The sequence below is a fragment of the Pholcus phalangioides genome, unplaced genomic scaffold, assembly GCF_987345545.1.
Source record: "Pholcus phalangioides strain wild (caught in Gottingen) unplaced genomic scaffold, Ppha-v1.0 ptg000037l_1, whole genome shotgun sequence".
NCBI classification, from domain to species: Eukaryota; Metazoa; Arthropoda; class Arachnida; order Araneae; family Pholcidae; genus Pholcus; species Pholcus phalangioides.
The window spans coordinates 1,607,715-1,625,590 of NW_028301624.1; the positions used below are offsets into that span (position 1 = coordinate 1,607,715).

Here is a 17,876-nt window from a genome sequence, read left to right on the forward strand (position 1 = left end):
TAAAATTAACAACTTACTTGAATAAGTAGTGGCTTCACCTGCTTGCTTTCGTCATTGCTGTTCTCGTTCATGCTTGTTCCTGAAGCAGCAGCAGCTTCCCTTGCTGCAGCGACAGCCTGTTGGATGACCCATATGGGCTTGTCGTCTTCATCTGAACAATTCTCATCACCGACCAACCCTTCTTCTCCAGATTGTTGTGGCTCATCATTCAATGTGCTGCTGTCTTTACTGTTCTCATGGTTGGAATCTGTAAAAGCATAAGTATCTTCCGATTTCCCATTGAGTGTTGCCGTGCAGCTCTTGTCACCAGTCTCACTGCTTTCGTTGCCTTCTTTGGGTTTTTTGTTCGAGGGTTTCGGTGACTTTCGATTAGGAGGTTTGGGCTTGTACTCTTTGCCGTCCATGAAACGTTCAAAAGGAAGAAGCAACCTAAACACAGTGAAACCAAACGAGAAATTCATCAATAACCATATGAAATGGTCACATGAGATCATTCAACTTCATTTTTGACTTTATAATTATTAGTTAAATCACTTGATCATATTCATAATTAGCCAATTGTATGTATCCAGTTTAAAATGATTCAACAGATATTGAAAATGTCTCTCAGAGAAAAGATAAGTTTATTATTAATGAGTATTAGTGCACAATTACTTCTCGTAATGCCTTCTGGTACACGTGGCTGCGCTGGTACTTCCTGGATCACCCCCAAGCTCATCATACACATGTTTCCACAATTTCTTACCAGTAATCTGAAAAAATAAGTACAAATCCAACATTAATAAAAAATATGAGTTACATAAAGGGGTGGTCCGGAACTCTACCAACAAACTTCTAAGAGTTATCATACATGTCAAGACTTTTTCAATGAAACCTTGGGTTTAGACACAATTATGTATAGCTGACAACAACGTTAGCAATGGGAGAACCACCAAGCAAGCAGCTACTTACCCAGGGTGGTTGATTGGCAGTAGTGCAGCATGGTCTTCACACTCCCCGGACCTGAATCTATTGGTCTACTTCTTCTGGGGCCACCAGTAGACTCAGCAAACTTGTTGCAGGGAACTTTTTGCTGCTAACAAGATTAACTCAACGCCAGTCCTCTGCGAGAGGGTGCGCCATTTCTTCATTCGCCTGTGTCAGTTGTTCAACAGTACCCTTGGATGGCACTTTGAGCCGCTACAGTGAGTGCTCACATTGCCTCTTACGTTGGTATGTTTCATTTTCTCTGATATCTGTGACCTGTGGCTGTTTCTGTACTTAGTTAGCTTTCCGGTTGATATTGAAATGTATTTTGACTAGGGATGGGATGAATAGTGATTTGGCCACATACCGATTTTCTTAAAACTCATCACAATTATAAATAAAATTGATGTTTTTAATTTAAAATATTTATTGGTAATTTCAAGTGATTGAAATTGAATTTTAATTATGCAATTTATTATTTAAATAAATATTAAAAAAATGGCAATTGGAAGACTTTTATTGCCATGATACTGAGCCAATCAAATTTAGCTATGATATATTGTGCGAGTGTGTATTTAAATATTACTTAGGGAACCAAGTTTTTTAACACTTGTTACCAATTTTATATCTAACTAAGAAAATGTCAACCATTATTTACTCTCAACTAGTAATTCATTACAAAATTTACGACTCATTTTCTTATTTTTCTTCTTTAGTTGTTCTTTGCCCCTTTTGCCTCTTTCAGTAGATCAATATGAATCTTGTCTCGGTACATCCTTCAGTTAGGGAACTTGTATATTTTATTCTTACTTCCACTTTATTGCAGTAGGATTCTATTTTCAGTTTCATGTTTTCCTTACTCTAGAAATTCACCCCGACAGAGCCTTTTTTTTTTCACAGAGAGGACATACACCACACATAATAAATATAATCAGTAATTGTTTGATTTATGGGTAAAATTCTAATTAATATAATTTTTAAAAATTAGCTTGATGTACTTAGATTTACACAGATATTCGACTGAATGCCTAAGCATTATTCAGCAGAACCAAATATTCGGCAAAAGAGCAGAATACAGAATAGCAGCTGAATATTCTTCCCATCTCTAATTTTGACCCAAGATTCCATTGCAAAAGATTGTCTTGACATGTATGATCACCCCTAGAAGGTTGTTGGTGGAGTTTTGGACCACCCTGTATACAGTATATGATGGTTTATTAAATACAATAGGCATTCGTATGACTGATTACAGATTGAAAATAGAGAAAAATAAATTTTTACGAACCTTATCATAACCTCCAAGTTTTTGTGCAAAGGAGAAGAACACGAACAAATCAACTGCAAAGTGAAATAATAACTATATGAATCACATGCATTTTGGTTTGCAAGGTTCAGTAAAAAAGATGACTAATCAAAATGTGCATCATGGATAGGTTATTATTTGTGGATTGTTACTTACTCTGCTTGAAACCTAGGTGAGGTACCCTGTGGATAGGCGTCTTCCTCTTCTTCATGAACTTATAAAGTCTCTGGAGGAAATCTTGTTCGTTTTTGTACGGCACCGGTTTCAATCCATTCTTTTGTTCTCCATCCTTCATGTTGCAAAAAATAAATAAATTGTATTTCAATTTCGAGACAACTGCATAATCGAAAACACATGTTAACCTTGAATTTAAGCAGTGCTTACTAATAACAAGTAGCCATTTGGAAATAACATAGAGTGCATTTTAAACTTTATATATTAAAAATATTTTGGATACATAACAGTGGTGTCTCATGAAAGAAAATTCTGGGGAGAGGTGCCAAAATTGTTTTGCATTATTTTATTATGATATGAGTAATCTACTATTTTTATTAGTCAAATTATTTTTTACACTACCTGTGTATCTATGCCATATGAAAATGATAATGCTCTATCAACGCAAATAATTTGTGCTAGTAAGATCCTAACTGATATCTTTCAACATTAAAAATCATTGTTTAGGTTCAGCAGTTGCCATCGGCAATAATTTATTCCATATTTTGAAATTCATACTCTTTGAAATATATAAATTTTCAAATATATACTCTCAGCATCAATATCAGTTGGTGACACTTTTTCCAATCGCCAAAAGGAGTACAATGACTTGCATAACCAACCACTCTTTTTCTCTCTTCCTAGGTTTTGACTACCTTAAAGTTCTCCCGTTCGGCATTTGACTCTTGCATGGCATTCTGCATATGGGGTGACCATATGATCCATATTTTGTGGGACACAGTTTTTTTTTTTCTAATTAGGGCTTTCAAAAATCATCAAGTTCATTTGATGTAATTCAATGGCATCAAGTTGGTATCAAATCCAATTGTAGAATTAAATTAATGACTTAAAATTATCTAGAGATGCGCATGTGCCTTTGTGCTCTCTTCAGGAGCCGCCCCTGATATGTGAGCAAGAATATGTAATAAAGATTATGTTGGGTATACTTGTGGCCCCTGGGTGTACCCACGTGTGTTAAAACGGCACTACCCTTGGGAGGCAATGGGCGATAATAGAACAGATCGCGAGTGCAGGAGAAGCTACAGATACAGCATAGAATCCTGTGAGTTGGCCTAGCTAGGAAAGAGAATGGAAAAAAAAATTATGTGTAATGAAAGAGGGTGGTGGTTGTTGATGAGAAAAATAAGTTTGGAAGACTGCTGTGTATTGCATAAATTATAATAAACTCACCTTTATGGAAGATATATCTTTGCTTTCTTCGGATGTGTTTGATTCAGACCCAGGGGATGTACTACGGATAGCACTTTTGCCTTTCTTTCGGCGTCGCTTCACTTTCAGGGTAGGCGCTGTTCAATAAAATTAAAAATTGCTTGAAATCTGTCTATTAAGTATATAGTAATTGCAGGTACAATACAACACATCAAACATCTCGATTTTGAACATTTTTAAGATTTTGAAGATTTACTGTTATGTTATTTTGATGAATCGATGTGCTACTAACCTAGATATTCACAGTTGAGTTCATGGTGTGCAAGCTCTTCATGGTCAAAAGTATCCCTGCAGAACAGAATGTGCGTGTTTCGACCAAAGGTGGCAAACCCACCCAGAGCAACGACCAGAGCATGTTTCAGCCACTTCTCTGTGATTCCTTCCAACCTCCTCAAAACTGACCTGTACCTGCAGTACGAGGGGTATGAAAGCACCATGACCCGCAACTCATCCTTGTCCCAGACAACATCTATGGGGGAAGGGGAAAGTATAAAATATGTATTTAAATACAACGATACACACATTATGAAAGAAAGCTTATTTATATATTCTTTGGAAAAGAAAGCTTTTAAAAATTTTCAGAACTGAAAGGAAGTTTGGAACAATAAAATGAATTACACATTATTATACAATAAATCTGATTTTCTAATTCGATCCTGCGTATAAATTATCAAACATATTTTCAAAAAGAAAAACTAAAAGTAAAGCTAATGTATGAATAATTATTTGCTTTATTTCACATGAATAACACAGCAGGCTCAAAAAATTTAATAATTCGAACGACACATGCTTTGGGACACAATATTAGCTGGCTATAGAACGTTGCAAAAGAAAGTGGAATTCTCTATTATAAAGTTTAGGAAGACGGAATTTTAGATGAGCATTATTATTATTTTTTTTTTTTGTCTAAAGGGGAAAAAGAAAAGAGAAAAAAATATTTATATACTTTCCTGCAAGAGGAATGTTAACTTGGCATTGGAGGAAAAATTATGATCATCATGTAAAACATAAAGATATCAGGGACGAATGGGAACAGGGCCACGACACTGCATACTTGGACAGCGAGTGTAAAATCACATTTTGGCACCCAGTGTGATGTTGAATTAGCAGTTAAATTCGTGGTGAATTTGGTGCCTGTGTCGCTTTAATACATGAGCCCCCCCCCCCACTTTGGGCACTGCCTGGGGGCCATGTGATAATGAGATTTGCAACCATGATTTTCTACAAAACGTATGAATATTGATAGGCACGGGAGTTCAGCTTGGATGAACTCCAAGGACATAACTTTTCCTGAGACCTTCCTAATTGCATCCCTGAAAAGAAAAACCCCATTGACCCTAAATGATGCTACAGACTACAGCTATTCAACATAGATAAATGGTATAAAAATTACCTTCTCCTCCTCCTAATCAGATCATGGCCTGCCTCTCTGTCTCAATGAAGAAATATAAGCAGGTGGTCAAAGAAGATCTGGACCATGCTGGAAGCTGTGCATGTATGGGTTGTGAACCTAACGTGAAATTTGATTTTGTGTAATGCTCATTATAGTGCTGTCATCTATATTTTGAACTATGAGTGAAGTGTAATGAAAGTAAAAGCGACCAGACCCTATCAGATGCAACAAACATCAGCGCACTTGATGGTGAATTCCGGAAAATTACGAATTCCAAAACAAAGGGAGCAAAGCTTCCAGTTACAAAGCTGTGGAGCATCATATATCACTGTACACGAAAAGTTTTTTTCAACTTTTTTTTTTACTGCTACCCAAATTCGACAACATGATACACTTTGCGACCTATGGATCTGTGTTGATTCTTGAAAACAACAAAAAAACACGGACTATAAGTGGATTTGTACGACTACTCTCGGAAGCTTCGGTGAACCAAGTTTGTGTCGCTCCTCATAGGCTGGGCCACAACTGGGGGAGGGGGGAAGCAAGCGGGTCTGGTCAACTAGATGCTTGGACAGACCAAGCATCTAGTTGCGGCCCTGCCCCTGCCCGTAAGTCAAGAACCACATGTGTACATGAATATGATGTATAGTCATGAACACTGCATGTTATTTCGCTCTAATTGATTCTTCACAACTTTATTAGTGAAAAATCTGCCTCGGTTTTCGATGGACAATCATCCACCACTGGAAAGTGCGGCTGTTTCTATCATCTGATCGGGTGTAGTCAATTTTAAAGGTTAGCCGTATTTCTACAGAAAGTTAGGATCCAAACTACTGCAAATCACCGCCAAAAATGATGCCAAAGGCAAGCAAGTTTCCCGATTATAAGCTAAAATTTGCCAATCGTGGGAAATGAAACACTACTGCAAATTGCAGTGGATTAAAATCAATTTCATTGATTCTGAAATTACTCTTTTCATTTCATACGAATTTTTCGGGTCCGTAGCGTGCCTTCTCGGGGCGCTGGGGCAGACTTTTTCGTGGAGGCCCTCCTTGAAAATTTTATTATTATGCAAAAAAGTGTACATTTTTTGTGGCACACATTCATCTCGTGGCACTGTGACAATGCAGTGCCTTGGTTGCCCCCAGCTTAGTTACGGCCCTGGAATTTTCATTAATTCTGAAAGTATTTTTTCATCGAATATGAATTTTCATCAGTTCTAAAATTATTTAAATTAAGTTTTTTCATTAAATATGAATTTTCACTGTGAAAAAAATATTTTTTTGTTATGAATTTCATTGGCTTGGGTTCTAGAACGCGGTACACCTAATATAGCATCTCCGAAGCCCCCTCCCCCCCAGCATCTCCAAAAAAAAAAATACCACTAACGAAGTATAAAAAGTTTCTGAAATAAATGCAAGCGTGTTGTTGCCACTTTTAGATAAAGTAAAAGTATGTATAAGTAAACCCTAAAATTAATTAATCATTTTCATTGAGAATTAATCACCAGAAAGTTATTTTATTAATGCCCGTGAGCGTTGATGATTGTGATGAAATGACGTCATTCCCGAAAGCATCTGTACGGTTGGGTTACCATAACAATCATAGCATTGAGTGCCAAAATTGGCGATAAAAGAAGGTAGACCGTGTTCTGCATTTTAACCAAAAAATAATAATTAATTTGTACTAGAATACTACTACTACTATTTATACTGGAATTCAGTTCCAGTTTTTTTTTTTTTAATCATGTTCAGCTTATTTTTTGGCGCCGCAGCAATAAAAATACACAAAAATAACGGAACAGAATTTCGAAAGCAAATCAAAACAATTCAGTATATAAAGACATTACATCGAACTCTCAATAAAAAAAAGAAACGCGAAAACGGCTTTCCTTTCATTTACGTAAGCAATTTTTCCTCTCGAAGAAAATTCCTTTAGTTTGTCTCCATCGTGTTTATTTCCTGAAAATATTTATTTATCCATTTGCCGCGAACAGCTTCAATGAATAATTCATGATCGTTCTTCTCATACATCAAGAAATAAATAAAATAAAAGTTTTGTAGCCATCTCTCTTTTTTTTTCTCCTTGTCATCTTTTCCGTTCTAAATATAATGTGTGTATGTGATAGGAATGAATGATACATGCATCGATTATTTTCTTTTTTTCCCCCCATAAAAAAAAAAAGAGAACGGTCATGTTATTTCATGTGGGAAAAGAAATCCAAAACCTCATCTTATTACTTACTAACTTCCTCTTACAAGCATCAAATGGAATTAGTAAATACATTCGGCGAGATGTAAAAAAAAAACGTTATCAACGTTTTCTTATTTATTCAAAAGATTTCTAAAACGTTGACTAAGAGCAAAGACACGTTTCTTTTTCATTAAAGCGGAGGAATTTTACTTGAATTGAAATGAAATTATTTAAATTACTGAAGGTTAATTTACGGCTAGAAATTAAATATGTAAATTATTCTAATCTGTCCATGTCCATATGCATTATGGAATTCATTAGGAAAATATGTCCCCTTTATCTTGTTTGATCAGGATTTCAGTATCAATATCACTAAATGCATTTTATTCCCGAGTGTGGTAAATAAAAGTGCACTTGTATGAAAAAGAACACAGAAATTAGGCACTTGGTGTTTTAATCAAAATATTATCTATTTTACGAGTGAGGTATGGGAATTATATTTTCCCGAAGAAATGAGCTGTGTTGGAAGACTGTTCTACTTGACCGTACATGAACCCAGAGCCGCCCTCGGCGGTGTGCTGCGGTTGCACCGGGTCCAGCATTTACGGTGTAACGACATTTCTTTCATGAGTTCTGAATTATCATCAATTCTGGAATTCTCATTTCCATTTATAAAGGAATAATTCTGGAATTTTGAATTTTTTCATCTCGAAAGAAATAATTCTGGAATAACATATATTCAGAATTTTCATCGATTCTGGAATTCTGACTTTTTCTATTTCTCTTCAGCTAATTATATTTCATTTGATTATATTAGTCTATTTCTTTCATTTATTCTGAAACTAATCAATATTTGCCATACTTTTAGCATCTTGACATTTTTAATACCGTATTCCACTGCGTTAGCCTGCATGCTAGGAAAAATCGGGGGCGGGGGGGGGGCGTGCGCGCCAGAAAATTCGAATCACAAATTCTGGAAAATTCCCAAAAAACCATTGAAGTAGCTGAATGCATGCTGTGACTTACATACTATCCCAGCATGCCGGGAACGGACCAGATCTCTCTTTCCCCCCCCCCCCCATTCAAAAATTTGGTGATCCTCGAGTGTGATGGCATACCGGCTAATGCGGAAATACAGTAAAAGTTCTTCGTTTTTATTCGAATTTTTAACGAAACATATTTCAATTTTTATTCTTAACTGAAATCAAAGATAATTTTTTTTTTTGTGGCAGTTGGCAATGCACAGAGCCGCCCTTACCAGACACAGGACAGGTACATCCGTCTCAGCAATTTTGGGGCACCAAAAATGTTTAGAGAACCTCTTTGCCCCAATTTTATCTATTTTTGGAGGGGGAACGGCATCTATCATTTCCGAATAGACAGAAACGCTGAAAATATCCATACAAAAAAATTTAAAATACAATTAAAAATGTAAATTAACACAAAAATTGCCGACAGTTTAGCACTGAAGGTAATTTTGAACTAATGCGAGAAACAATTGCCGAAACTAATGAAAATTTTACAATTGATCAATTAAAAATAATTGAAAGAAATAATTCCAGCACAGATGAAAATTTAGAACTGCAATAATTAGAGACTTGATGAATGATGAGAGTTTACGGACGGAATCTTTCCGGAATCGATGAATATTCAGAATTAATAGAATTGATAATTCCAGAATTGATAAAAAAAAAAATTCAGAATTAATGAAAATTCAGAATAAATGCAAAAAATAGTTTCAAACTTGGTGAAAGCGTTCAATGATTTACCGTGAGTGCGGTGCTCTTCAAAGCGAGGGGCGTGGTGCGACCGCACCTGTCGCACACCCCTAAGAGCGGCTGCATGGCAATGTGCCGCATTTTCCTCGAGGAAATATGGTCAGCTTAGGCACAACAAGAAATAATAATAAGTAAATTTCAAAAAAAACTTCCGGGATATCTTGGTCGCATTCGTTGTCCGGATAATATTTACATCAAATATCATGACTTCGATTAAAGTTTTAAAGCAGAAAAACGATATAAAGATGTTGTAAAAGACGATGAATGTTTGAAAAATAAAAAAGAATAGGAAGACTCTTTCGAAAAATAATTTCACGACTCATTGCATAAGGAAAGATTATTTAGGCTTTAGAGAGAAAATTCCTCAATATCCAATGGCCAGCAAAAATTGATTGGATACAGGTCCATGCGTTTCTTTTGTTTTTTCTCTAATCAATCTTCTCATGTTGGGAAAAGTCGGCTTTTTTTCCTTTTACCAATGCGCTGTAAGCATTTGAAACAGAGTAAGAACGTCGTTAAGCGATACGCGAATATATAATACATTGTATTTGTCCATTACATGTGTAACTAACGTCAATCGCACGTCAAGGCCAAAAAGAAAATTCAAATTTCCAGTCACGATCGGGCTCAATAAAGACTGACGCACACGTAATTAGATGTTGAAGAAGATCGTGCGCCATCTAATGATGTTTTTCTGGAGGGTACGGTATCCATGAATCGAGAACTTTCTCGCTGATAGGCCCATTGATATAACGTTCCTTTTTCTTATAGAGAAACAATACATATGAAAAATTGGTTGTTATAACCTTTTTTTGTTCTTTTGCGAGCATTATTTATACGATGACAAATTATGTATCAGATACTTAATAACAGCAAACCAAGATAACAAAGATGATTTTACTGCTTCTGTATTTTTTTTCTCCTTTTTTCTTCTGGAAGAAATAAACTACTACTTCTAAACCGCACATGCACCTCGTCCACATTCCTCTGCGGTACTTCAAATGAATTGGTACGCGGTGGAATGCGAACCTAACGTGAAGTTTGTTTATGTGTGATGCCTGTTATATTGCTGCAATCTATTTTTTTTCGAAATATGAGTGAAGTGTAATGATTGAAGATTTCTACAGGTGTGGGCTTGTTGCTCTCTGTGGCGAGACTGGAAGAAATACACTACCTCAGTTCTTGAGTGGAGCCATATGGCCCCTTGCTGTCCTAAAATAATCTAAGGGGGACCACGGGTGAAAATCAGTTGAGGGAGAGACATGAAAGGTGGTTAAGGGAGGGAGCCACAGAGAGCTGTGAAGAGCTTTCAAGGGAAATGGTTAGGAACAGTGGGAATAATTTCAGAATATAAAGCAGATCTGTGCATATAACCAAGGGCATCGCAACTCATTGGCCTATACAAGCATGACCCGGAGGTGCTGGCCATGTAGAGCATACATGATGAGATCTGGTACTGTAGTTTCGAGTATAAGTTTACTTAATGTGCAGGCCTGGAATTTGAAATACACCGGTTCGCAAAAATAATTACAAATCTGGCTGGTAAATGGCGCCACAGTCTTGATCATCATGACATGACACAAGCAAAGGGTTGAATTTAAAGCCACCTTGTTCAATTTCTCGACTCAATGGATGCTTATGCCTCACAAATGAACTGTTCAAACTGATGCAGCGTTTGAGGATTCTTACTGTAAAAAATACGATTTCGACTGTGGTGCCATCTATTATTTGAAACTAATTAATTTTGCGTGCCGGTGAATTCCAAATTCCAGACCTGCGCCTTAAATTGCACAACTCGTTTCATCTTTCTATATATATGTATCTATCACCGTTTTCAAATTATATCATTTCAAACTTAAGGAGCTCTTTCTGAAAAACCCCGTATGTATAAGCTGCTACTTCAGTACGGGGCCCTATGACGTGTGAATCCGAAATCCCAGAGGATGGAAGGATCTAAGAGATCAGACCATACCGATTGCCCAGAGACTGTCTGGCTGGTAAGGTACGATGATAGAAAGCGTCCCGGCATGTCAGTGTTGTTCCATCTACCCTATCCCCTGCCAAAGGCTGCCTTCAACAAGACAGTGCTATACCCCCACCCCTTCACCTCTCCAAACGAGAATCGGTGGTACACAATTTGGCATCGAATGAATGATCAATCATTACTTCTCGTAAGATCAGGTTTGGTGACAGATACGCACAACGTCATTTGTGCGTATGCCGCATGTTTTGCGGAAGTATCTCCAAATTTCCCATGAGCGGAAACGCTCCGTGCGGATCTGTCTGCGCACCTAATCAGGACGAATTGGATGGAGAACCTCTTCATCACATTGCGGACATTCGTGCTTCCTGACGTCGCATCTGTCCTGTGTGTATCGATTCGAATGAAAATGATTGGAAATTTTCTATGACTCACCAGCCAAGTCATTCTTTTCTTTGGCGGAGATCAGAGATTTCTCGTCGGCCGAAATTTGCATCTTCGAGGGAGACGACGAAGAAGAAGCTCCACCGTCGGGAGACGAAGCCCTGATGCTATTGCTGCTGTGGCTCCGCTGGACATCGTCGTCGTCGCAACGGTCGTCATCGTCGTCGTCCTCGTCGTCGCCGTCATTGGCTTTCGTGTCGTGATGGATCTTCGCGACGTCTTCGTCTTGTTCGACGTCGTCGGAGCCTTCTTTTTCTCCCGGGACTTTTGGTGGTTTTTCGGCGGCGGACTTTTCGCCGTCTTCCAGCTCCGGTTTCACCACCAGGTCGGGTTCTTTCTCCTGGACAGTATCGGCCTTGACGGTGCTGTCCTCCACGTCCTTTATCGGAATTATTTCTTCCACTTTAACGGGTGATGACGATGACCCAGCGTCATTTGTGTTTTGTGCGTCCTGTGCGAGACAACGAAAATGCGATCAGAAAATAGACAAATGGCTGATAAAACACAATCTCGAGAAATATTCATTCTTTCGATATACCTTATGGGATTGTTGTTGGTTATGATCACTTTCATCCGACGAGACGTCATCGTCGTCCTTCACTCCTACGGATAGGTCATCCTTTTCTGTATCAGTTGCCGCACTCGGTGGAAGAGACGCGATGAAGTTCTGGAGCTGGTTGTCGGGACTATCCAGGATGTCGTCCTCGCAGATCGCCAGGAGACCGTGGTTCCAGTCCACTTCGTCCGTTATCCAACTCACCAAGTCATCTAGCTTCAGAACGACGTTGTCCGATGCCACTAGAACCTCATCCTTAAAAAAAAACAGAAATGATATAAATTAAACAATCCAAGAGTTATACAAGATTCCAAAAAATTTTTCGAGTTTGCAGCAGCTCTTAGAAATTAGGATAGCTTTTCAAATACCTCGGCGGCACCCTATAGTGCCACGACTCGCCGGTTGGAGAGTTCTCCGTGGGTAGAGGTATTTTTATATAGTGGCACCACTATAATGTGTCAATACAATGTAATTTTTCCACAAATTTGTAACCAGAACATGACAAATCCCAATCTCCGTGAAGACTAAAAAATTAGTACTTAAAACTCCAATGAGTGGTTGAAGCTTCCCCCAAACATCTCAGTTTATGGGCTTCGGCTCTAGGATATGGGAACCATGCCATCGAATATGTTTCAGAACATATCTGCTCGCTATATTAGCACTTTAATTTCTGCTATAGTATAGCTCAGGAGGGGAGGGGGGTATTCTATGGTTCTCTCTAGAGCCCAATAAAATAGTTATACATATAGGCATCTTAGTTCCCTCTGTGTGGAACCAAGGAATCTTCGGCATTCCCACCTCAAGGCCTTCAGGCCAGGGTTTTCCACTCGTCATTCTATGGCGGAACCCTGTAGGCCTCTTTTTTAAAATCAAATTTACTGATTTATTTTATTTTCCTCGAGTCACCGCCGAGCCTCTGGGAAGTGCACACGGAGACACAAGAGCTCCACGGAGCACCGGTTGAGAACCGCTGCTCTGAAGCATAGTTCCGAAAACTTTTTGTTCCATCGCCCTTTTCTTCAGAGTTTTTTTTTCTCTTTCATCGCCCCAACTCAAGCGAACCCATAGGATCCTATGCTATATTTGTAGCTTCTATCGCCCCCCAGACCGTTCCATCGCCCACCAGGGGGTGATATAAATCTGAAGATACTGCCACCGCCCCATTTGAATCTGAAGATACTGCCACCACCCCATTTGAATCTGAAGATACTGCCACCGCCCCATTTGAATCTGAAGATGCCTGCCTCCGCTTCAATCGCAGCTGAAGATGTCTGCCTACTCTCAGGGACTGATTCAGAAGGGGCGGGGGGTGCGGCAGGAACGATCACCCTTCCCAAGAGCCGAATAATATGGGAAAATTTGTCTGTCCCATAAAAGACGGGACGATCCAACGAAATTACGCAATTCACCCCTCCCGACACATCGTCCTAGATCAACACCGCACTTTAGTGTGTTGTTGCCTAGATCCGCGCCTGGGGGGAGGGGTATAAGAAAGAAAATAGGTCCAAAGTGGACCACGGGTGATAAAAGGTTGAGGAAACACTGAGAGATAAACCGGGAACTTTTTAGCTCAGCTTTTAAATCAGTATAATTTACTGAATAATGATTTTTCTGAGCAAATAATAACCCAAAAAAATTGTCTTCACTAATTAGCGAATGCAGTAAAAGTAAACACAAACACTGCATATTTCGGCTCCTATTTTATAATTAAGTCGGTTTATGCAATATACCTTTGACGTACCATAATGCCGAAATTTTTCTGCCCCGTCAGTGGATAAAAATTAAAATCAGAGTACACGCACAGTATTATTTCTTCACGCAAAAATACTCTCTGTGGCTTCTTTGGCTGAAATTTCGGAGAAGAGATAAGGAAGGATTCTCTCTCCTTGTTTACATTTATTTGCTTATCCTTGGGAAGAGGCTCTTGTGCGTTTCTTGTGCATATTATACAAATGATACTGATGACGAGGAGGGAGAAGTTTTAAATTGCTTTTACGTTGTTAATTATGTTTGGGAACCATTAATTAATAAATAATTAGGGGCGAAGAGTTTTATCTACGCTGACGCGAGAGACTCTTTTTGTTTTTCCGCCTCCCACAAATTTGTTGGGGTTTTTTTTTCCTACTCGAACAGATCGAGTCACAAGTGCTTTGCACAAAAACTAAAATCAAGTGTAAGAATGATTATAAATAGACGAAAAATATAGGAAAGAAAGAAGGAATCTGTCAATTTATTGCTACAGAAAGAATCTCCGCGATACATTAGGTAAGAAGAAAATAAGTCGATATATGCTTCGTTTATGTTAAGGATGCCCAACCTTTAGGACAATGCGGGCCACTTCATTGGTCCGAAAACTCGTCGTGGGCCATTTAATTAAGTGATCTGGCCTCACAGGTTACTTAAGTGATCTGTAAATGGGCCGCTCGAGTGATCTGTAAATATGTCACTTAAGTGATTTGGAACTGTTCCGCGGTGTTCTGTAAATATACTGTGTGTCACATAAATGCTCTCAGGTGACTGAAGTGATCTGAGAATGCGCAATGGGTCACGTAAATGATCTGAAAATGTGCCACGGTAGGTTTAAATGCTTTAGAACTGTGCCGCGGTGATCTGCAAATATGCTGCAAGTCACTTGAGTGGAACTGATTGAGGTCTGTTGAAGCCCCGGGTGCAGAAAGAAATATTAACATCCCCCCCCCCTCCACACACAAATTAGAAAAAAGAGTAAAATTGAGGTTTTGCGGGACCCTTCATAAGTCAGGGTCCAGGGTGCGCCCACCGTTAAATCCATCTCTGGTGATCTAGAAATGTGACGCTTATTTCACTTTTACAAAATTCAGTTTGAGGGCCATGGGTTGAGTATACGTGGTTTATGTAATGATAGAAAAACATGATACAGAAGTAAAATTTAATAAAAAATTTCCATAAAAGTGACTTGGCGTTTCGCTCCCTTTCAGAAATGAGTGAGTTGTGCCGAACGTGTGTGCTGACCTAGTGTTATGTGGGAAGTCAGTGCCGCCATCTATATTTGAAATGGTGAGTGAAGTGTAACGGTTGGTTATATGTACTTTTGCCGGGTCTGTCACTAGCGTAGCGGTGTCCAAAATTTTCGTAAAAAAAAAGTGGGAGATAATGCTAAAAATTGCTGAAGGAGGGGGGGGGGATGAATGACTGCTACAAATCGCAGTGAACAAAAAAGTATTTTACAAAAAAAAAACAACAACATTGAAATTACTACGTGACCATATTTAATTGAGGAAAATATACGGGCAACTATATAGGATTTCGAATAACTGTAAATGGGTCATCGCCAAACGTCATCAAAAACGTTGTCAGCGAAACACCATCTGTTATTGAAAAAAAAAAAAAGTTGCACTTGACAAATATGTGAGATGAATATGATTAGCATAATTATCATCATATAATTTATGAGTTATGGAAATGCTGTTCATTCACGTTTTTATTACAAATTCAAACAAGCATCGTTGAAAAAACGGGACAAATGTATAAAAAAAAAAAGAGTCGGAACAATCAAAAATACAGGCATGCCCCATAATATGGGACACAAGTGGTCTGTTTGGGGTTCAGAAAGGTTTAGAAATGCTTCTTTACAGTCTGTTTCGATAAACCGAGTCTTGTAAGTTCGAGGTTCCGGACAATCCGAAGGTGCCAGAATTTTTTAAAATTACTAAGGAATTTTGAAGTTTACGCCAAGTTTTCTAGTTTTTCGCCAAGAGCACGGTTTACTTTATTTTGTTTGCTTCTTCTAACAAATGCGAGTAATTTTAGTTTTAAGGATTTTGTTTCCACACCAAAATTTTCCACAGGTCCCTATATAGTAAATTTGTAATACTAATAACTTTCTCATATGGACATGAAAACCCTAGTCAGCCCCGCTTATAAAGAGGCCATCGATTTTGGCAGCCCTAACCTTAATGAACTAAGTCACTGAATTACGAACAAAATACGTAAGAGTATGTACTCATGCTTTTAGAGATTCAAGAACTCCCCCCCCCCCCCCCTTACCCCGAAAGCCAATTTACATTACTTTTTCGCATAATCCGTGTTTTTAATAATCCAAGCGGCCTCGGTCCCGTGTTCACCTCGGATTATCTCGAGACTACTGTATTCAAACTTTAATTTGGCGACTGATGGTTCCCTAAAATGTCTTCACAAAAATCTTCTCGGGGACATTTCCGTTTACAAAAAACACCCGTAATCCATTTCATATGAATAATCTCGTGTACAAAGCTTCACAGCGCAAAGATGGACGCACTCTTTCTTAGCAGCCAAAGAAAAATAATATTCTAAGAACATATTAAAAAATTAAGAATAATCATTTTGGATTTCGATCATTCAGTGATTACAAGCATCGACGAGTCCGGAAAAGAGCTTGGAGATAATAAAGACCAGGGAAAATACAATCCACAAAATAACGCAGCGAAGCAATCATCCATGAATCCCTTAATTAGCATATTATGCGCTTCATTATTCTCTCAATGACCAATCAATCTGCTCGTTCTCATAGGAAAGATAAGCTGCGCCATTACGAGATGGCAGCAGCCCTCGGTAAACACATCCGAATTTATCATCGTTATTCATTAATTCATCATTCATGTTACCAACATGTCATGCATGAGTGAAAATGTGCGCAGTTTTGTTTCAGTTACTTTAGTAAAAAAAAATTGTTCAACGTGATATTAGACATGACTAAACTATCAATCAAGGATTTATCACAATTACAATGATTTTGTTCCCAAAAAATTTCCAGTGATTTTGGGGCGCTGATTCCGAATCTCATTGTTTTTTGTCAGATTGGCTCTAGTTTCTGATGTAAAGTAAAAATTATATTTCAATGGTAATACCATAAGAGATAATAATAATGGTAATACCATAATTAAAAATTTCGAAATCAGTTTGAGATTAGTAATTTAATTTTAAAATAAATTCGTGATTTTTACTTTAGTAATTTAAAAATGACAAATGCTTGAATAAGTAATTACATAATTAAAATTGGTATTTTTGTTACTACAATGTTACTAATTAAGTAATTTAAGTTTGTATTTAAATTTTTAATTGAATTGAAAAAAAATAACAATTTAATTTTTCAAGTTCAAAAAATTATAAATCCGTTTCAAGGAAGAAACATTGAAATTGGCCATTAAATTTAGCAATTACAAATAAAATTATTATTTCATATTATTAATTTTGGTAATTCAAATTTTTACTAAATTTTAACTTAATCCAGTAATTAAAATTTTGGAATTCAATATTTTTGTGCATAAAAAATTCAAAATCAGTATTAGAGAAATATTGAAATTATAAATGGCAAAATTGCAGCTTTATATAAGTAATTACGTAATTAGAATTTGAATTTAGATGTTTAATTGAATTAAGCGATTAAGAAATTCGTCATTTAACTTTTTCATGCATAAAAAAATTCAAAGTCAAAGTTTATGGAAAATATTGAAATTAAAAATTAACTCAGTTTGGTAATTTAACTTAATTCTTCAAAATTGACTAATTTCTAATTGGGAAATTACAATTTGTCATCACATAATCAAAATTTGAATTTAGATTTTTAATTGAATTTTGCAGTTAAATTTTTTTATAATGTAGGAAAAAAATTCAAAATCAGTGTCTTATATAGAAAAACATTCAAATAACACTAATAATTTCAATTGCAATAAAAAAATAAGAGCGAGGTCCATCTTATGCGCCCTAAAAAATTTGAATTACATCACTGTTCTGAATTTTTACTAATGTGTTTAGTAGATGGAATAATTGCAATAAAGAAAATCACTTCTATATTCAAATTT

At 37.3% G+C, this 17,876-nt stretch overlaps 1 protein-coding gene across 2 annotated transcripts in view; it reads right to left on the reverse strand.

The window, feature by feature from the left end:
• The window catches only part of LOC149065876 (uncharacterized), a 127,081-nt gene that overhangs the window by 12,962 nt on the left and 96,243 nt on the right, over positions 1–17,876 (reverse strand). For both annotated transcript variants that reach the window (XM_089253308.1, XM_089253307.1), the window contains exons 2-9: positions 12,040–12,312; positions 11,493–11,952; positions 3,945–4,181; positions 3,674–3,789; positions 2,426–2,558; positions 2,252–2,304; positions 655–752; positions 18–429 (exon numbers count right to left, since the gene is read on the reverse strand). In XM_089253308.1, the coding sequence (XP_089109434.1) occupies positions 18–429; positions 655–752; positions 2,252–2,304; positions 2,426–2,558; positions 3,674–3,789; positions 3,945–4,181; positions 11,493–11,952; positions 12,040–12,312 (1,782 nt within the window). The remainder of the gene's footprint in view (positions 1–17; positions 430–654; positions 753–2,251; positions 2,305–2,425; positions 2,559–3,673; positions 3,790–3,944; positions 4,182–11,492; positions 11,953–12,039; positions 12,313–17,876) is intronic.